Source organism: Oncorhynchus tshawytscha, linkage group LG19 (assembly GCF_018296145.1).
Source record: "Oncorhynchus tshawytscha isolate Ot180627B linkage group LG19, Otsh_v2.0, whole genome shotgun sequence".
In the NCBI taxonomy this organism is placed as follows: domain Eukaryota; kingdom Metazoa; phylum Chordata; class Actinopteri; order Salmoniformes; family Salmonidae; genus Oncorhynchus; species Oncorhynchus tshawytscha.
In genome coordinates, this window is record NC_056447.1 from 39,519,890 (window position 1) to 39,541,633 (window position 21,744).

At 43.6% G+C, this 21,744-nt stretch overlaps 1 protein-coding gene across 1 annotated transcript in view; it reads right to left on the reverse strand.

Moving 5' to 3' along the window:
- tbxas1 (thromboxane A synthase 1 (platelet)) overlaps positions 1–21,744 on the reverse strand; it is a 123,284-nt gene that overhangs the window by 94,895 nt on the left and 6,645 nt on the right. Inside the window, exon 2 of the mRNA XM_024379836.2 lies at positions 21,264–21,406. Within this exon, the coding sequence (XP_024235604.1) occupies positions 21,264–21,358 (95 nt within the window). The 5' untranslated portion in view covers positions 21,359–21,406. The remainder of the gene's footprint in view (positions 1–21,263; positions 21,407–21,744) is intronic.

A 21,744-nucleotide genomic window follows, 5' to 3' on the forward strand; every position in this document is an offset into this window, starting at 1 on the left:
AGAAGGAGTAGTGGAGAAAGTGGAGGAGGAAAGAGACGAGGGCCTTCTGTTACAGTAAGAGCTGGGCCTGTTGTTACAGTAAGAGCTGGGCCTGTTGTTACAGTAAGAGCTGGGCCTGCTGTTACAGTAGGAGCTGGGCCTGTTGTTACAGTAAGAGCTGGGCCTGTTGTTACAGTAAGAGCTGGGCCTGCTGTTACAGTAGGAGCTGGGCCTGTTGTTACAGTAGGAGCTGGGCCTGTTGTTACTGTAAGAGCTGGGCCTGTTGTTACAGTAAGAGCTGGGCCTGCTGTTACAGTAGGAGCTGGGCCTGTTGTTACAGTAAGAGCCTGGCCTGCTGTTACAGTAGGAGCTGGGCCTGTTGTTACAGTAAGAGCTGGGCCTGTTGTTAGCTGGGCCTGTTGTTACTAAGAGCTGGGCCTGCCTGCTGTTACAGTAGGAGCTGGGCCTGTTGTTACAGTAAGAGCTGGGCCTGTTGTTACAGTAAGAGCTGGGCCTGCTGTTACAGTAAGAGCTGGGCCTGTTGTTACAGTAAGAGCTGGGCCTGTTGTTACTGTAAGAGCTGGGCCTGTTGTTACAGTAAGAGCTGGGCCTGCTGTTACAGTAGGAGCTGGGCCTGTTGTTACAGTAAGAGCTGGGCCTGTTGTTACAGTAAGAGCTGGGCCTGTTACAGTAGGAGCTGGGCCTGTTGTTAGTAAGAGCTGGGCTGGAGCTGGGCCTGCTGTTACAGTAAGAGCTGGGCCTGTTGTTACAGTAAGAGCTGGGCCTGTTGTTACAGTAAGAGCTGGGCCTGCTGTTACAGTAGGTGCTGGGCCTGCTGTTACAGTAAGAGCTGGGCCTGTTGTTACAGTAAGAGCTGGGCCTGTTGTTACAGTAAGAGCTGGGCCTGTTGTTACAGTAAGAGCTGGGCCTGTTGTTACAGTAAGAGCTGGGCCTGTTGTTACAGTAAGAGCTGGGCCTGTTGTTACAGTAAGAGCTGGGCCTGCTGTTACAGTAAGAGCTGGTCCTGTTGTTACAGTAAGAGCTGGGCCTGTTGTTACAGTAAGAGCTGGGCCTGTTGTTACAGTAAGAGCTGGGCCTGTTGTTACAGTAAGAGCTGGGCTGTTGTTACAGTAAGAGCTGGGCCTGTTGTTACAGTAAGAGCTGGGCCTGTTGTTACAGTAAGAGCTGGGCCTGTTGTTACAGTAAGAGCTGGTCCTGTTGTTACAGTAAGAGCTGGGCCTGTTGTTACAGTAAGTGCTGAGCCTGCTGTGCGGCAACCACAGCTCACTATTCATTTCCCCAGTCCCACCCACCCACGTCAGAGCGGAGCGTCTTCACCTGGAAACCATTGGTTTCTTAGAGTGCGTCACTGGATGTTCCTGAGACACAGACAACACTGAGAAAAGCCAGGACTCACCCCTCCAGGGTTAAAATTGAAAAAGTTGCTTATAAAAAATGTAATAGATGTAATAAGGAGCGGATAGTGAATTTTTCATACTCAAGAGTCTCCGGCTCTGGTGTTTGGGGTTGCGATTAACAAAAGACAGATTTATAGAGCCGTCTCCCTCTCATTTCATCTCCTAGATGAACACAAACATGTGCACGCACGCACACACGCACGACGGGTCATGTGGTGGTCAGGGGGATTGAAGTCTCATTTATACTGAAGGGCTGCAGCTGGCAGGGTCTTTTTATCTGTCTGCTGCTGAAATTACAACTATCTGACAATAGGACACACACCTCCATCAAACAACCACACAGTGCATTCATCTTAAGACGAAGACGAAAAAAATAAAAAAAGATAGCTAGGTGGGACAACCACATGTCATAGTAAGTCAATTTTACTTAATAAAGTAAAGCGCTAGTAGGGGGGTAAAAGTCAAGTGTGAGTGTTAGTTTATCCTACATGGCCTAGTTTTATCAACTGTGGGGCTGCAGTGCCTGCATCCCAGCATAAGGCCAAGAGCCAACAACTAGCTCATCCAAGCTGGAGAGAACCCATGCCTAGCTTAGCCTAGCTCAACCAAGCTGGAGATAGCCTAACCTAGTTTAACCAAGCTGGAGAGAACCCTGGCCTAGCCTAGCCTAGCTCAACCAAGCTGGAGAGAGCCCATGCCTAGCCTAGCTAAACCAAGCTGGAGAGAGCCCATGCCTAGCCTAGCTCAATCAAGCTTGAGATAACCCATGCCTAGCCTAGCTCAACCAAGCTGGAACTCCCTCAGACAACCACCATGCTCCATTCTCTATGTCATCCATTCAACACCCTGGGGGTTGATGGATGTGAATCGCCGCAATTTTTCAATCAAATCAAATCTAAGTTTATTTGTCACGGGCGCTGCTTACTTACAGGCCCTAACCAACAGTGCGATTTTCAAGTAAAAAATAGGTATTAGGTGAACAATAGATAAAAAGTAAAAAGACAGTGAAAAATAACAGTAGTGAGGCTATATACAGTAGCGAGGCTATATACAGGCACCGTTTAGTTGGGCTAAATGAAGTAGTATGTACATTTACAGTGCCTTGCGAAAGTATTCGGCCCCCTTGAACTTTGCGACCTTTTGCCACATTTCAGGCTTCAAACATAAAGATATAAAACTGTATTTTTTTGTGAAGAATCAACAACAAGTGAGACACAATCATGAAGTGGAACGACATTTATTGGATATTTCAAACTTTTTTAACAAATCAAAAACTGAAAAATTGTGCGTGCAAAATTATTCAGCCCCCTTAAGTTAATACTTTGTAGCGCCACCTTTTGCTGCGATTACAGCTGTAAGTCACTTGGGGTATGTCTCTATCAGTTTTGCACATCGAGAGACTGAAATTATTCCCCATTCCTCCTTGCAAAACAGCTTGAGCTCAGTGAGGTTGGATGGAGAGCATTTGTGAACAGCAGTTTTCAGTTCTTTCCACAGATTCTCGATTGGATTCAGGTCTGGACTTTGACTTGGCCATTCTAACACCTGGATATGTTTATTTTTGAACCATTCCATTGTAGATTTTGCTTTATGTTTTGGATCATTGTCTTGTTGGAAGACAAATCTCCGTCCCAGTCTCAGGTCTTTTGCAGACTCCATCAGGTTTTCTTCCAGAATGGTCCTGTATTTGGCTCCATCCATCTTCCCATCAATTTTAACCATCTTCCCTGTCCCTGCTGAAGAAAAGCAGGCCCAAACCATGATGCTGCCACCACCATGTTTGACAGTGGGGATGGGGTGTTCAGGGTGATGAGCTGTGTTGCTTTTACGCCAAACATAACGTTTTGCATTGTTGCCAAAAAGTTCAATTTTGGTTTCATCTGACCAGAGCACCTTCTTCCACATGTTTGATGTGTCTCCCAGGTGGCTTGTGGTAAACTTTAAATGACACTTTTTATGGATATCTTTAAGAAATGGCTTTCTTCTTGCCACTCTTCCATAAAGGCCAGATTTGTGCAATATACGACTGATTGTTGTCCTATGGACAGAGTCTCCCACCTCAGCTGTAGATCTCTGCAGTTCATCCAGAGTGATCATGGGCCTCTTGGCGGCATCTCTGATCAGTCTTCTCCTTGTATGAGCTGAAAGTTTAGAGGGACGGCCAGGTCTTGGTAGATTTGCAGTGGTCTGATACTCCTTCCATTTCAATATTATCGCTTGCACAGTGCTCCTTGGGATGTTTAAAGCTTGGGAAATCTTTTTGTATTCAAATCCGGCTTTAAACTTCTTCACAACAGTATCTCGGACCTGCCTGGTGTGTTCCTTGTTCTTCATGATGCTCTCTGCGCTTTTAACGGACCTCTGTGCAGGTGCATTTATACGGAGACTTGATTACACACAGGTGGATTGTATTTATCATCATTAGTCATTTAGGTCAACATTGGATCATTCAGAGATCCTCACTGAACTTCTGGAGAGAGTTTGCTGCACTGAAAGTAAAGGGGCTGAATAATTTTGCACGCCCAATTTTTCAGTTTTTGATTTGTTAAAAAAGTTTGAAATATCCAATAAATGTCGTTCCACTTCATGATTGTGTCCCACTTGTTGTTGATTCTTCACAAAAAAATACAGTTTTATATCTTTATGTTTGAAGCCTGAAATGTGGCAAAAGGTCGCAAAGTTCAAGGGGGCCGAATACTTTCGCAAGGCACTGTAGGTTTGGTTAAAGTGATATATGATAAACAGAGAGTAGCAGTAGCGTAAAAGAGGGGTTGGCGGGTGGTGGGTGGCGGGACACAATGTAGATAGTCCGGGTAGCCAATGTGCGTGGGCACCGGTTAGTCAGGCTAATTGAGGTTGTATGTACATGAATTTATAGTTAAAGTGACTATGCATATATGATAAACAGAGAGTAGCAGCAGCGTAAAAGAGGAGTTTTGGGGGGGGGACAATGCAAATAGTCTGGGTAGCCATTTGATTACTTGTTCAAGAGTCTTATGGCTTGTGGGTAAAAACTGTTGAGAAGTATTTTTGTCCTAGACTTGGTACCGCTTGCCACGCGGTAGTAGAGAGAACATTCTATGACTGGGATGGCTGGGGTAGAGGTACTGGATGGCAGGCAGCTTAGCCCCAGTGATGTACTGGGCCGGTCACACTACCCTCTGTAGTGCCTTGCGGTCAGAGGCCGAGTAGTTGTCGTACCAGGCAGTGATGCAACCAGTCAGGATGCTCTTGATGTTGCAGCTGTAGAACCTTTTGATGATCTGAGGACCCATTCCAAATCTTTTTAGTTTCCTGAGGGGGAATAGGCTTTGTCATGCCCTCTTCACGACTGTCTTGGTGTGTTTGGACCATTCTAGTCTGTTTTAAAGTGGACACCAAGGAACGTGAAGCTCTCAACCTGCTCCACTACAGCCCCGTTGATGAGAATGGGGGCGTTCTCAATCTGCTTTTTCCTGTAGTCCACAATCATCTCCTTTGTCTTGATTATGTTGAGGGATAGGTTGTTATTCTGGCACCACCCGGCCAGGTCTCTGACCTCCCTATAGGCTGTCTTGTCATTGTTGGTGATCAGGCCTACCACTGTTGTGTCGTCTGCAAACTTAATGATGGTGTGGGTGAACAGGGAGTACAGGAGGGGACTGAGCATGCACCCCTGAGGGGCTCCAGTGTTGAGTATCAGCGTGGCGGATGTGTTGCTACCTACCCTCACCACCTGGGGGTGGCCCGTCAGGAAGTGCAGGATCCAGTTGCAGAGGGAGGTGTTTAGTCCCAGGATCCTTACCTTAGTGATGAGCTTTGAGGGAACTATGGTGTTGAATGCTGAGCTGTAGTCAGTGAATAGCATTCTCACGTAGGTGTTGCTTTTGTCCAGGTGAGAAAGGGCAGTGTGGAGTGCAATAGCGATTGCATCATCTGTGGATCTGTTTGTGGTACGCAAATTGGAGTGGGTCTAGGGTTTCTTGGATAATGGTGTTGATGTGAGCCATTAGCCTTTCAAAGCATTTCATGTCTACGGACGTGAGTGCTATGGGTCTGTAGTCATTTAGGCAGGTTGCCTTGGTGTTCTTGGCCATAGGGACTATGGTGGTCTGCTTGAAACATGTTGATATTACAGACTCAATCTGGCACATGTTAAAAATGTCAGTGAAGACACCTGCCAGTTGGTCAGCACATGCCCGAGGAACATGTCCTGGTAATCCGTCTGGCCCCGCAGCCTTGTGAATGTTGACCTGTTTAAAGATCTTACACACGTCGGCTACGGAGAGTGTGATCACACAGTTGTCTGGAACAGCTGATGGTCTCATGCATGCCACAGTGTTGCTTGCTCCGAAGCGAGCATATTATTTATTATTTATTTAGCATTATTTAGCTTGTCTGCTAGGCTAGTGTCACTGGGCAGCTCTTGGCTGTGCTTCCCTTTGTAGTCTGTAATCGTTTGCAAGCCCTGCCAAATAAGAGCAGCGTCGGAGCCGGTGTAGTACGATTCAATCTTTGCCATGTATTGGTGCTTTGCCTGTTTGATGGTATGTCGGAGGGCATAGCAGGATTTTTTATAAGCTTCCGGGTTAGAGTCCCGCACCTTGAAAGAGGCAACTCTACCCATTAGCTCAGTGCGAATGTTGCCTGTAATCCATGGCTTCTGGTTGGGGTATGTATGTACAGTCACTGTGGGGACAACATCCTCGATGCACTTATTGATAAAGCCAGTGACTGATGTGGTGTTCTCCTCAATGTCATCGGAAGAATCCAGGAACATGTTCCAGTCTGTGCTAGCAAACCAATCCTGTAGTTTAGCATCTGCTTTATCTCACCAGTTTTTTATAGACCGAGTCACTGGTGCTTCCTGCCTGAATTTTTGCTTGTAAGCGGGATTCAGGAGGATAGAATTGTGTTCAGATTTACCAAATGGAGGGCGAGGGAGAGCTTTGCATGCGTCTCTGTGTGTGGAGTACAGATGATCTAGATATTTTTCCCTCTGGTTGCGCATTTAACATGTTGATAGAAATTAGGTAAAACTGATTTAAGTTTCCCTGCATTAAAATCGTCTGGCCACTAGGAGCGCCGCCTCTGGTGAGTGGTTTCCTGTTTGCTTATTTCCTTATACAGCTGACTGAGTGCAGTCTTAGTCCCAGCATCCGTCTGTGGTGGTAAATGAAAAGCCACGAAAAGTACTCAACTTCAGGTGAGCAAAATCTAGAGACTTCCTTAGATTTCGTGCACCAGCTGATGTTTACAAATATGCACAGACCCCCCTCGTCTTACCGAAGTGTGCAGTTCTACCTTGCCGGTGCAGCATATATTCCGCTAGCTGAATATCCATGTCATCATTCAGACACATTTCCATGAAACATAAGATGTTACAGTTTCTGATGTCCTGTTGGTAGGATATTCGTAATCGTACCTCGTGTAATTTATTGTCCAGTGATTGCGCGTTGGCAAGTAATATTGACGGTAACGGCAGTTTTCCCACTCGCTTTCTGCGGATCCTTATGAGGAACCCCGCTCTGTGTCCTATGTACCTACGTCTCTTTCTCTTGCCAATGACGGAGATGTTGGCCTTGTCGGGTGTTCGAAGTAAATCCTGTGTGTCCTGTTTGTTGAAGAAAAAGTCTTTGTCTAATCCGAGGTGAGTGATCGCTGTCCTGACATCCAGAAGCTCTTTTTTTGCCGTAAGATACGGTGGCAGAAACATTATGTACACAATAAGTTACAAATAACGCGAAAATAAACACATTATAGCACAATTGGTTAGGCGCCCGTAATACTGTTACCATTTCTTCCGGCGCCATTTTACTTCCAGCGCCATTTTACCATTCTCTATGTGATCCATTCAACATCCTGGGGGTTGATGGAAGAGAATCTCCACAATTTTTCAATCATCTGCAAAGTGTGATATGTTCTTCATTATCCAACAAGAGCTGTCTTCATCATGGAGGTATGTGGCCGCAGGGCAGTGGGGGTATAGCTGGGGGTGTAAACCTGACACATGCCCATAGCTGTATATGTCTGGCATTCTTCTCTGTCACACCATCCATTGTACCACACCATCAATCAACATCATCCATTGTGCCGTGCAGAAAAGCAATGAGCCGCAACAAAAACTGAACGGCCTGCAATCCCCAATCCATGGATATTAACCCTGATAAAACAAAGCCTTCACACATATAGACTCAGACAGACACAAGGCTGCACCATCATGACCCCTTCCCTCACACACACACACACACACACACACATTATCAACACTTTTGGTCCAAGAACCCCATCTCCTTCAGTTATATATAAGGAAAAGTGTATGATTGTTTGTAACCGTTTGTTAATAGTTATTTGTATTGAAAGAGGGCTCATCAACCCAATCTAATGTAACACAAACTATCCATCAAGCATTACACAATCCCACAGACAAACTGTTTTAGCAGTTTTCTCATCCCTCTAGATAACAGGGTAATTATGTGAGACATCAGCACATTGGCTACAGCTCATATTAGCCTTATTTCCACATACATAGAGAGCTGAAGCACACAGACTCAGATGAAAATCTATTAAACTCTCTTTATAATAATATTTTTCCCTTTCAATGTATCCACATCCACCTCTCACTGAACAATCTCCCCTAGCACATGGTTAATCTCCATTACATTAGTACCATCAGTCTTTGGGTTGTGTTAACCAGAGGCCCAACTGCAGCCATGATGACTACTGGATCCCTCTTATTGGACAGAGCATGCTTCTCCCCATCTCATAATGGTCTCCAACTACAGTCATCACCTATGTTGAAAGACTGTTAAAGCTGCAGTCTATGAAACGTTGTTTTTAAATCATCACTGTATGTCACAGTGTTTGTTTATTTAATGAAAATAACTTTATTTAATAAAAAATGTATTGTTAGCCTCCGTTGGCCCTTGAAATGCTCAGTCTGATCGTGTGGGATCAGATATTTACATACACATCTTTGATTGGCTGATAAGATGGTCTAGAGCCCACCCCCTTACCTAGATGAATAGACACTGGTCTATTATAATCAGATCACATTGTGACGTCATGATGTGTGCCAAAAGTTCCATCCCACCTGAATAGGCTTTCAAACAGCTCTTGCAGAAAAGGGGGATTATCATAATTAATTTATTAATCTGCAAAATTGTAATTATTCGCCTACCTCCTCATGCCTTTTGCACACAATGTATATAGACTCCCCTTTTTTTTCTACTGTGTTATTGACTTGTTAATTGTTTACTCCATGTGTAACTCTGTGTTGTCTGTTCACACTGCTATGCTTTATCTTGGCCAGGTCGCAGTTGCAAATGAGAACTTGTTCTCAACTAGCCTACCTGGTTAAATAAAGGTGAAAAAAATAAATAAAAAATAAAAAATAATGTTCACATTTTCAGAGTGTTATTTCGACCTCATAGAGTAGAAATGTCATACAAAGAAACCAGGAAAATCACATTTTTAACTGCACTGCCTCTTTAAGACTGTTAATTAAACACACAAATCACTGCTCTGTCTGCCATCCTTCTATTATAGAGATTCACACAGCTGCAGTACGGATGCACAATCCAGAGGCTAGTTACTCAGTGTTGCACCAATGAGCTTCCACAAGCAAAGCCGCAGACCAAAATTAACCAAGGAGAAGCCAGTGATGAGTGGGAGGAAAGTGGGATTTCTCTATGATAAAGGTTGACAAAGGAAAGCAGGCAAGGTGATTTGAGAGGTGCGTCATGCTGTTCTATTAGATCTGGAGTGTGAGCAGGTGTATTGTACAGAGATGGAGAGTCACGCTGTCATGGAGTCATGCAGCCGCCAAACAAAAGGCACATGTGACTGGCACCTCCATTCCATTTCCAGTAATTGTGAGTCACATGGACCCATCCCTCCTTCACACACACACACACACACACACACACACACACACACACACACACACACACACACACACACACACACACACACACACACACACACACACACACACACACACACACACACACACACACACACACACACACACACGTGGCGCGTGCATGCCCGCACACAGTGTTTCTCTCTCCCCCTATGCCACTTCTGCTTCACCCAATCCACGCACCAGAAAAACAATAACAACAAATCTATTTACAGCCTACCTCAACGATGGGAAAAGATTATCTCACGATGTTGCCACAACGTAAAGGTGACTAAATGAGCTTTCCTGGCCCATTAAAAGGGATGGCTACTTGAGTGCAACAGGAAAAATAGGGCTATAGTGGAAAAAGAAACACATCCTCTCTGATGTCAGTTTAGTCATAAAGACTGACTACATTCTTAGGAAGAAACGTGCTATCTAGAACCTTAAAGGGTTCTTCGGCTGTCAGCATAGGAGAACCCTTTGAAGAACCCTTTTTACGTGCAGGTAGAACCCTGTGTGTTCCTTTCTACAGAGGGTTCTACCTGGAAACCAAATGGGTTCTACCTGGAACCAAAAAGGGTTCTACCTGGAATCAAAAATGATTCTCCTATGGGGACAGCCTTAGAGTGTAGCGTTTCTAAGAGTGTAGCGTTTCTAAGAGTGTAGCGTTTCTAAGAGTGTAGCGTTTCTAAGAGTGTAGCTTTGTACTACAGAGTAGCATCTACCATCTACCATACTATAGGCTACCATAACAGCATCTCCAATTAAATGTCTACCCAAATTTCCTAACTTGGGATAGACTTATTAGAAGGACAATTTCATTTTTTTGTGAAAATCTATTAATATGCTTCTAAAAACACATTTTTCTTTGGTGTACAGTCTTTCCGTAGGGTTCAAGTCAGTCTGTCAGGTCAGATATCATGAGGAGGAGGACGAGAATGAGCTATTGTCCATCGCATGTCAAGCGCAAGCCTACATTTTAAATCGGACATTTGCTACCTGTACATAGAGTACTTTGCAGTGCCTTTGTGGACTTGGAAGGATGAGAAGGATGTACTGTTTAGTTCAGTGGGTGGGTAGGTTGGTATCTGTTATATTTTAGCAGCAGACCATATACGATATTAATAACCATTTTAAAATAAAAATGACTGAGTAGGGCATGTTGTCTGTCTGTCTGTCTGTCTGTCGGGGAGGGAGGTGTGAGGTGTGCAGTCAGTGATGGATGAGCTGTCCAAACAGCCTCAATTAAAAAATAAGCACTCCACAGGACTCGGCCAATGACAACGGAAGTCAAACTGCATGACGCCGGAGCACCGTGGTGCAGTGCTGCCAAGTCAGCTGTCCTGGGTTTATATTAGAGCCCGCACACCTGGGTTCAAATGTTATTTGAAATATTTCAACTTTTGATTTTGTATGCCTGGAGTGCAAGATGGGTCAGAGATCACACTTTTGGGACTAATATATTAGTCCAATTGCACCAGGTAAGCTCAATCAAGCCACGATAAACTATTTGAAAGGATTTTGAATAGTATTTGAACCCAGGTCTAATTAGGGACTGTACTATGGCTCTGCCTGAAGAGGCTCCAGTCTGAGCTACTCAATAGGGTGGGTCGTTTTATAATGCCCAGTTCTGATACTTTAGCTGCAGCCCGCTCTCCGTTACTTCCTCTATTATTCAGTAGGGTTGGGTTCAGGGTTTATAAGGGGAGCTGTAAAGACTTGCACGCACGCACGCACGCAGACGCACACACACACAAATACACACACTCGCATATGCACACTATTCCTAGAGCACTGGCAAGGCTTGTAAGGAGTGGGATCAAATGTTTTGATCTGATCAATCTCTCATTGCATATTTCCAATGAGGGATATTACTGCACAAAGGGCATCTGCTTATTTAAATAAGCGGAGCCACTGTTATCCTGTCTGCTTATAGATTCAGCCTTAATGAAACACGTTGGTTCATGCATGATGTCAGAGTCCAATACAGAGAACTGTACATGTGAACAGTGTGGCCAGGATATTGACAATTTGAAGGCCATTTATATCAAAAACAAACTAAAGGAGTATCTCCTTATACTAAACCTCCCTATATGAATTTATATAAGGGATGCTACCTAAGTCTTACATTTGCAATATGGCTCTGTGTCTGAACATCCAATGATATCACAATCTTCATCGTGACCTTTGAATCAGTGCTTATGGTAGAGCATCCAACAACGATGAGACACTTGGATATCACAGCCTTATTCAGAGTTCATTTGTTGTGAAATCATCGGCGGCTATGTCATGCTTTCCACTTGGACTGACTAGCCAGTGAATGGACCCTGGTTGGGTTACACACACTGTGTTCCTTGCAGAGTTCATTTCGCTACAGAGTTTAGCACACTTTCTCGAGGGGACACAGGGACAGGAAAACAATCGTCTCAAGTTACAGCGGAGGAGGGTGTGTGTATGTGTGTGTGAGACCGAGAGAGAGAGAGAGAGAGAGAGAGAGAGATGGGGTGAGGGGGGAGTTCAGTCACTGTGCCTGTGTGCTGGGTGCATTGTATTTGACACAATACTCACACTGAACTAATAGCATATTGGGGAGACCCAATGTATAACACACAGATGGTGGAAATTAGAGGTCGACCAATTATGATTTGTCAACGCCGATACCGATCATTGGAGGACCAAAAAAAGCCGATACCGTTTAATCGGGCGTTTTTTTACATTTACTTGTAATAATGACAATTACAACAATACTGAATTAACACTTATTTTAACTTAATATAATACATCAATAAAATCAATTTAGCCTCAAATAAATAATGAAACATGTTCAATTTGGTTTAAATAATGCAAAAAAGTGTTGGAGAAGAAAGTAAACGTGCAATATGTGCCATGTAAGAAAGCTAATGTTTAAGTTCCTTGCTCAGAACATGAGAACATATGAAAGCTGGTGGTACCTTTTAACATGAGTCTTCAATATTCCCTGGTAAGAAGTTTTAGGTTGTAGTTATTATAGGAATGAAGCATTGCAAAGAGCTGCGAAGCATTGCAAAGTGCTGCAAAGCATTGCGAAGAGCTGTGAAGCATTGCGAAGAGCTGTGAAGCATTGCGAAGTGCTGTGAAGCATTGCGAAGAGCTGTGAAGCATTGCGAAGAGCTGCGAAGCATTGTGAAGAGCTTGAAGCATTGTGAAGAGCTGCGAAGCATTGTGAAGAGCTTGAAGCATTGTGAAGAGCTGCAAAGCATTGCGAAGTGCTGTGAAGCATTGCGAAGAGCTGTGAAGCATTGTGAAGAGCTTGAAGCATTGTGAAGAGCTGCGAAGCATTGCGAAGAGCTGTGAAGCATTGCGAAGTGCTGCGAAGCATTGCGAAGTGCTGTGAAGCATTGCGAAGAGCTGTGAAGCATTGCGAAGAGCTGCGAAGCATTGTGAAGAGCTTGAAGCATTGTGAAGAGCTGCGAAGCATTGTGAAGAGCTTGAAGCATTGTGAAGAGCTGCGAAGCATTGTGAAGAGCTTGAAGCATTGTGAAGAGCTGCGAAGCATTGCGAAGTGCTGTGAAGCATTGCGAAGAGCTGTGAAGCATTGCGAAGAGCTGCGAAGCATTGTGAAGAGCTTGAAGCATTGTGAAGAGCTGCGAAGCATTGTGAAGAGCTTGAAGCATTGTGAAGAGCTGCAAAGCATTGCGAAGTGCTGTGAAGCATTGCGAAGAGCTGTGAAGCATTGCGAAGAGCTGCGAAGCATTGTGAAGAGCTTGAAGCATTGTGAAGAGCTGCGAAGCATTGCGAAGAGCTGTGAAGCATTGCGAAGTGCTGCGAAGCATTGCGAAGTGCTGTGAAGCATTGCGAAGAGCTGTGAAGCATTGCGAAGAGCTGCGAAGCATTGTGAAGAGCTTGAAGCATTGTGAAGAGCTGCGAAGCATTGTGAAGAGCTTGAAGCATTGTGAAGAGCTGCGAAGCATTGTGAAGAGCTTGAAGCATTGTGAAGAGCTGCAAAGCATTGCGAAGTGCTGTGAAGCATTGCGAAGAGCTGTGAAGCATTGCGAAGAGCTGCGAAGCATTGTGAAGAGCTTGAAGCATTGTGAAGAGCTGCGAAGCATTGTGAAGAGCTTGAAGCATTGTGAAGAGCTGCTGGGAAAATGCACAAAAGTGCTGTTTGAATGAATGCTTATGAGCCTGCTGGTGCCTACCATCGCTCAGTCAGACTGCTCTATCAAATCATAGACTTAATTATAACATAATAACACACAGAAATATGAGCCTTAGGTCATTAATATGTTCAAATCCGGAAACTATAATTTCGAAAACAAAATGTTTATTCTTTCAGTGAAATACGGAACCGTTCCGTATTTTATCTAACGGATGGCATCCCTAAGTCTAAATATTGCTGTTACATTGCACAACCTTCAATGTCATGTCATAGTTACGTAGAATTCTGGCAAATTAGTTCGCAATGAGCCAGGCGGCCCAAACTGTTGCATATACCCTGACTCTGTGTGCAATGAACACAAGAGAAGTGACACAATTTCACCTGGTTAATATTGCCTGCAAACCTTTCTTTTTGCTAAATATGCAGGTTTAAAAATATATACTTCTGTGTATTGATTTTAAGAAAGGCATTGATGTTTATGGTTAGGTACACGTTGAAGCAACGACAGTCCTTTTTCGCGAATGCGCACCGCATCGATTATATGCAACGCAGGAAACGCTAGATAAACTAGTAATATCATCAACCATGTGTAGTTATAACTAGTGATTATGATTGATTGATTGTTTTTTATAAGATAAGTTTAATGCTAGCTAGCAACTTACCTTGGCTTCTTACTGCATTCGCGCAACAGGCAGGCTCCTCGTGTGGCAGGTGGTTAGAGCGTTGGACTAGTTAACCGTAAGGTTGCAAGATTGAATCCCTGATAGGGTAAAAATCTGTCGTTCTGCCACTGAACAAGGCAGTTAACCCACTGTTCCTAGGCCGTCATTGAAAATAAGAACGTGTTCTTAACTTGCCTCGTTAAATTATCGGTGTCCAAAAATACCGATTTCTGATTGTTATGAAAACTTGAAATCGGCCCTAATTAATCAGTTAATCGGTCATCGACCTCTAGTGGAAATATCCATGTTACCTAAGCTATAGAAACTTCTCTCTGTATCCCCAAACAGACAGATAATTTCCCCATCAAGCTTACACGAGTGAAACAAAAATGATAAAATAGATATTTTATTGTCACATACACCGTAAAGAAAAGAAAAGCAATGGACTATTGAGTCAGAAAGGACTGGACCTGCCCAAACCATGTGGGACAATGGTCTATTTTGTAAAAAGAATAATTGCCATCCATAAAACGCAAGAACAGACGATCAAATTATTTATAGTGGGAATAAACCAGGATTGTATTCATTAGGGCATTCTGTAGCAAAACAGAAAATGGACAAGTTCGGGTAGTCCCTTCTTGTTTCAGTCTGTTTTCCACAATTGGTGCCAAATTATTATAACCCTGTGTATCCAAGCAGCAGCCTTCTTTGTTTTACAGACAGACAGGTCATTACTCCACTGGCCAGTAGGTGGCACTCTGTCCTGTGGTCTTCGAGCCAGACGGCTGAGCGTTCAGATGCCATGAGAGAGAGGTGGAGTCTGGTCCCAGGGAGGGTTCAGCTGAGGTTCAGCCTGAGCAGTGGATAACTCGGATTGGGCAGACACTGCCTGGCCAAGACAAACCCTAGATCTCCTGAGGGAGAAAGTGTTTGTGTATTGCTGTTGAAAACATCCCTGTATTAAAACTGCCAGCAGTGCCGCAACTGTGAATAAGCCATTTCTTGGAAATAAAGATTATTAACAAGCCTTGACATTTTGAGCATGCAGAGTATGAGTATTTATGTGAAGTAAATGGAAAAGGACTTCACAGCAAACAAGGCAGTGTTATGATTTCCCAGAGAACAACTTGTGCAGTTTAGATGAGTGCAAAGGTACTACTGAGACATGATTGACGCTTGACGTTTCAATGATGCAACATCTCCTTTAAACTGTGAGTTTAATTATTTCATGTGGCTTACGTCTTTATGGAGTCGTGCCAGAGACAAATTGACTTTGCTCCTCCTAAATATGTTAATTTCTAACCCCGGTGTCATGACGACCCCTCATGCAGGCTAGTTTCATCCTCAGATACAGTATAAATCTCAATTTGGGAACTTACATTAAAAACTCTTTAATTTCTTCCAACTGAATGGCAGCTGCACCAAAAGACAGGAATTTACTTGTTCTGTGGAACCGAGTGTTACTGTATTGTATGTGTTGTGTGTGTGAGTGCGTATGCATGTGTACAGGTGTGTGTTTGTGTCTGTTGTGGGCATCTTCAAAACCAACAGTTTCAACATGGTGTCTGTTACTGCTATACTGTACATCTGAAGTGGAAACCTACAGTATGTTATGTATAACCAACAAGTTAAAAGACTGTATCACCGGGATACCACAAACCGCAGGCTTTATGCTTGCTTTACAAAGAAATTACATTTTCCACAACAGTGCACTGGGCCATATACAGAGTTCCTCACTGAGTTCCCTGAATTCCTATCGGACCTTATAGCAGATAATATTCAAATTTTTGGTGATTTTAATATTCACATGGAAAAGTCCACAGACCCACTCCAAAAGGCTTTCGGAGCCATCATCAACTCAGTGGGTTTTGTCCAACATGTCTCTGGACCTACTCACTGTCACAGTCATACTCTGGACCTAGTTTTGTCCCATGGAATAAATGTTGTGGATCTTAATGTTTTTCCTCATAATCCTGGTGTCATGATGTTGGCCTGGGGGTAGGTTTATGACAGTCATAAATACCTCTTCCCCCCTTTTTCCTCTCTCTACCCTACTGATGTTACATTTGCAAAACCCTCGGTTAACATAGAGATTCTGGGAACATCACTAGGTGGGGGGAAATGAACTATATTCGGGTAATGCGACCAATTGAACATATGCGGTGGTACTTAATGAATATGATGTCAGTTCAGTTGCCATCTGAGACATTCTCATCAATGATAAGATGACATAAACTCTACAGTGGAAAGTCTACACATCAGAGTTATCGGATTCACATGGAATTGTTGTTCAATTTAAATGTTTGAATATGAAATTATTCATGACGGGATGAAATTTTAGCTTCTAAAATGCGAGATTTGGGTTTTCAAAAGATAGGGCTCTGCTCATTCAGTGGCCCGCCCCTGTGAAGGGACATGGGCTATAAAACTTTTCAAACACGCCCTCCTCTCCCTTCCTATATAAGCCCTTGATGACAATATAACCTCCTGTTCCAAGGACGTGAGGACGACGGTCCTATGTCAGAAGGGTTCTGATAATAACTACAGAACGAAGCCAACATCAGCGTGAGCTTTGGTTGCGAATGGTATGAACTTTGAACTCTTATTCACTACAGAAGTGATACCTCCAAGCCGTTGAGTTAGCAACCGCAGCTGCAAACGTAGGTTAGGAAGGAACAGACAGAGTATCCCGTCTACCACGCAATGACGTTACTACAACGTATCCTTTTACCAGCAGAGACAATCTTCAAAGGACTCGGTTTGGCAACACGGCCTTCCATCTACCACCAACCTACCGAAGCGCAGCTCAGAGTAAATATTTATTGCATTTTCCTTTTCCAAATGGGCGGTAATTTAGAATGCATAAGATACTGTATTTACGGTAACACAGCTTCTTCCCTTTGTTCCTCAGTCTTCCCGCTCTTTCACTCAAACCCAGCCCCTTTTCTTTTATGTAACAAGCTGTCATATCTGTTCCGCCCGCTAGTGACGTTTTCCTTTATGACATAATTTGTAATCAAGTTATGATTTAATTATGTGTATGTGTAATTCTGTGCGATTAGTTAGGTATTTAGTAAATAAATAATTAAACCAAATTTTGTATTGCTGATTCAACTTGTGAGCCAGGGTTCGTGCAGATAACTAAGAATTTACAACTTTCAGATGAGACTGAATTAAGATGACGATTAATATTGACTGCGATTGATGTAAAATATTACTAGGTCTTTAAGAGTTTATTCTATACATATTATTTTGTGGTGCCCTGACACTCGTTAATTACATTTACATGATTAGCTCAATCAGGTAATATTAATTACGGATCAATTATTTTATAGAATAGCATGTAAAAGACACAACACTGGACTACCAGACCACCATTTTATTACGTTTGCAATCGCAACAAATAATCTGCTCAGACCCCAATCATGGAGCATCAAAAGTCGTGCTATAAATTCTCAGACAACACAAAGATTTCTTGATGCCCTTCCAGACTCCCTCTGCCTACCCAAGGACGTCAGAGGACAAAAATCAGTTAACCACCTAACTGAGGAACTCAATTTAACCTTGCGCAATACCCTAGATGCAGTTGCCCCCTAAAAACTAAAAACATTTGTCATAAGAAACTAGCTCCCTGGTATACAGAAAATACCCGAGCTCTGAAGCAAGCTTCCAGAAAATTGGAACAGAAATGGCACCACACCAAACTGGAAGTCTTCCGACTAGCTTGGAAAGACAGTACCGTGCAGTATCGAAGATCCCTCACTGATCATCCTATTTTTCCAACTTAATTGAGGAAAATAAGAACAATCCAAAATGTATTTTTGATACTGTCACAAAGCTAACTAAAGAGCAGCATTCCGCCTCCCGGGTGGCGCAGTGGTTAAGGGCGCTGTACCGCAGTGCAAGCTGCGCCACCAGAGACTCTGGGTTCGTGTCCAGGCTCTGTCGTAACCGGCCACGACCGGGAGGTCCGTGGGGCTACGCACAATTGGCCTAGCGTCGTCCGGGTTATGGAGGGTTTGGCCAGTAGGGAAATCCTTGTCTCATCGCGCACCAGCAACTCCTGTGGCGGGCCGGGCGCAGTGCGCGCTAACCAAGCTTGCCAGGTGCACGGTGATACCACAAAATTGGGGAGAAAAGGGGGTAAAATAAAAAATATATATATATATTTTTTTTAAAACAGCATTCCCCAAGTGAGGATGGCTTTCACTTCAGCAGGAATATATTCATGAACTTCTTTGAGGAAAAGATCATGATCATTAGAAAGCAAATTATGGACTCCTCTTTAAATCTGCGTATTCCTCCAAAGCTCTGTTGTCCTGAGTCTGCACAACTCTGCCAGGACCAAGGATCAAGAGAGACACTAAAGTGTTTTAGTACATACAAAATGTTTCTGTCTAGTTTTAGACCCCATCATAGCAATGAGACTGCACTTGTGAAGGTGATAAATTACCTTTTAATGGTGTCAGACCGAGGCTCTGCATCTGTCCTCGTGCTCCTAGACCTTAGTGCTGCTTTTGATACCATCGATCACTGCATTCTTTTGGAGAGATTGGAAACCCAAATTGGTCTATGCGGTTTAGATCTTATCTGTCGGAAAGATATCAGTTTGTCTCTGTGAATGGTTTTTCCTCTGACAAATCAACTGTAAATTTCGGGGTTCCTCAAGGTTTTGTTTTAGGACCACTATTGTTTTCACTATATATTTGACCTCTTGGGGATGTCATTCGAAAACATAATGTTAACTTTCACTGCTATGCGGACGACAAACAGCTGTACATTTCAATGAAACATGGTGAAGCCCCAAAATTGCCCTCGCTAGAAGCCTGTGTTTCAGACATAAAGAAGTGGATGGCTGCAAACTTTCTACTTTTAAACTCGGACAAAACAGAGATGCTTGTTCTAGGTCCCAAGAAACAAAGAGATCTTCTGTTGAATCTGACAATTAATCTTGATGGTTGTACAGTCGTCTCAAATAAAACTGTGAAGGACCTTGGCGTTACTCTGGACCCTGATCTCTCTTTTGACGAACATATCAAGACTGTTTCAAGGACAGCTTTTTTCCATCTACGTAACATTGCAGAAATCAGAAACTTTCTGTCCAAAAATTATGCTGAAAAATTAATCCATGCTTTTGTTACTTCTAGGTTAGACTAATGCTCTACTTTCCGGCTACCCGAATAAAGCACTAAATAAACTTCAGTTGGTGCTAAATACGGCTGCTAGAATCCTGACTAGAACCAAAACATTTGATCATATTACTCCAGTGCTAGCCTCCCTACACTGGCTACCTGTTAAGGCAAGGGCTGATTTCAAGGTTTTACTGCTAACCCACAAAGCATTACATGGGCTTGCTCCTACCTATCCTTCCGATTTGATCCTGCCGTACATACCTACACATACGCTATGGTCACAAGACGCAGGCCTCCTAATTGTCCCTAGAATTTCCAAGCAAACAGCTGGAGGCAGGGCTTTCTCCTATAGAGCTCCATTTTTATGGAATGGTCTGACTACCCATGTGAGAGACGCAGACTCGGTCTCAACCTTTACGTCTTTACTGAAGACTCATCTCTTCAGTGGGTCATATGATTGAGTGTAGTCTGACCCAGGAGTGTGATGGTGAACGGAAAGGCTCTGGAGCAACGAACCGCCCTTGCTGTCTCTGCCTGGCCGGTTCCCCTCTCTCCATTGGGATTCTCTGCCTATAACCCTATTACAGGGGCTGAGTCACTGGCTTACTGGTGCTCTTTCATGCCATCCCTAGGAGGGGTGCGTCACTTGAGTGGGTTAGTTTGTTATATCTGGAGGACTTCTCCTGTCTTATCCTGTGTCCTGTGTGAATTTAAGTATGCTCTCTCTAATTCGCTCTTTCTCTCTTTCTTTCTCTCTCTCGGAGGACCTGAGCCCTAGGACCATGCCTCAGGACTACCTGGCATGATGACTCCTTGCTGTCCCCAGTCCACCTGGCCGTGCTGCTGCTCCAGTTTCAACTGTTCTGCCTGCGGCTATGGAACCCTGACCTGTTCACCGGACGTGCTACCTGTTCCAGACCTGCTGTTTTCAACTCTCTAGAGACAGCAGGAGCGGTAGAGATACTCTTAATGATCGGCTATGAAAAGCCAACTGACATTTACTCCTGATGTGCTGACTTGCTGCACCCTCAACAACTACTGTGATTATTATTATTTGACCATGCTGGACATTTATGAACATTTGAACATCTTGACCATGTTCTGCTGTAATCTCCACCCGGCACAGCCAGAAGAGGACTGGCCACCCCTCGTAGCCTCGTTCCTCTCTAGGTTTCTTCCTAGGTTTTGGCCTCACTAGGGAGTTTTTTCTAGCCACCGTGCTTCTGCATTGCTTGCTGTTTGGGGTTTTAGGCTGGGTTTCTGTACAGCAATTTGAGATATCAGCTGATGTGAGAAGGGCTGTATAAATACATTTGATTTTGATTTGCACAGTGACCAGTGTTCAGTCAGTCTCCATGCTCTGCAAGGAGAAAGAGCATGCTTGTCAGGCCCTCTCACTTCTTTGTATGGCAGCAATCTCACATGGCTGAACTCAACGACTACTAATCCTAGCTAATGTGGGGCTAAAATTAAACGTGCTCCTTCTGCAAAGTCGTTTTCTCACTTTTTGTCAGATGTGATGAGGGTTGAGAGTAAGCACATTCTATTTTGACTGGTGTATGCTGATTAAGCACTCATCCTGAATTGAGGACTTTTTGTGTGTGTCATCTCAACACCATACAATTACAGTGAAATGCCGGCTTCTGTGAACTAACTACTAAGCTAACATGGACTATTACGCTATTTGGTTTGGAATTTAAGGACCCCTGTAGGTATCCCAAATGTTTATGTTTTAAAAATGTTTACAAATATGTTTGATACATATTTATCCCAATTTCCATACATCCATTCATTTTTTAAACCGGTACCGGTTTACCTTCAAACGAGTCCAGTGACACTTGTGGGGGTTTGTAGAAAACAGAAAACACCATCGTGTTCGTGAGAGTCTGCCCTTTCCATAGTGGGATCATATTATTGGAAATATAACCCAACTAGACTGAAAAATACATACAGTACCAACAGACACACATGACACATCTGCATACAATACATGCTGAGTTTTGGATTTGTTCTATTGACCTAGACTAGAGGCAGAAGACATTGAGTTACCAGTACAGCAGAGCCAGGAAGATCATGAACAGTCCCAGGGTCATAGACACCCCACTGGGCACTGGTGTTTTGAGAATGTTCATAACCACCTCCATGATGCCGATCACCAACTCAGGCCAAAACTACCACCGGCCAAAGAGCTCCTATGGAGAGAAGAGAAGGTGTGTGTGAATAGGCCTATGTATAGGGCAGCAATGAGAAGTCAAAGCATTTAAATAGTCAAGATCATGAGTTGAACAGATGAACAGAATGCAGGTGAAAGGTGCTTGTAAAACACAAACAATAACTGTTGACTTCTAGGTTAAAAGTTATATCTAGCTAGGTTATGTAAGTGTGTGCATTTATTTTGAATGCTTAGGCCTGCTTTGTGTTTGTTCCCGCTTCTCAGAGCTCCATTCGTGCATGTTCGCATACTTTACAAGGTGCTTCCACCACGGACGTGTGCATGTACTGTCATTTAGTATTTTTGGTTTATTTGTTT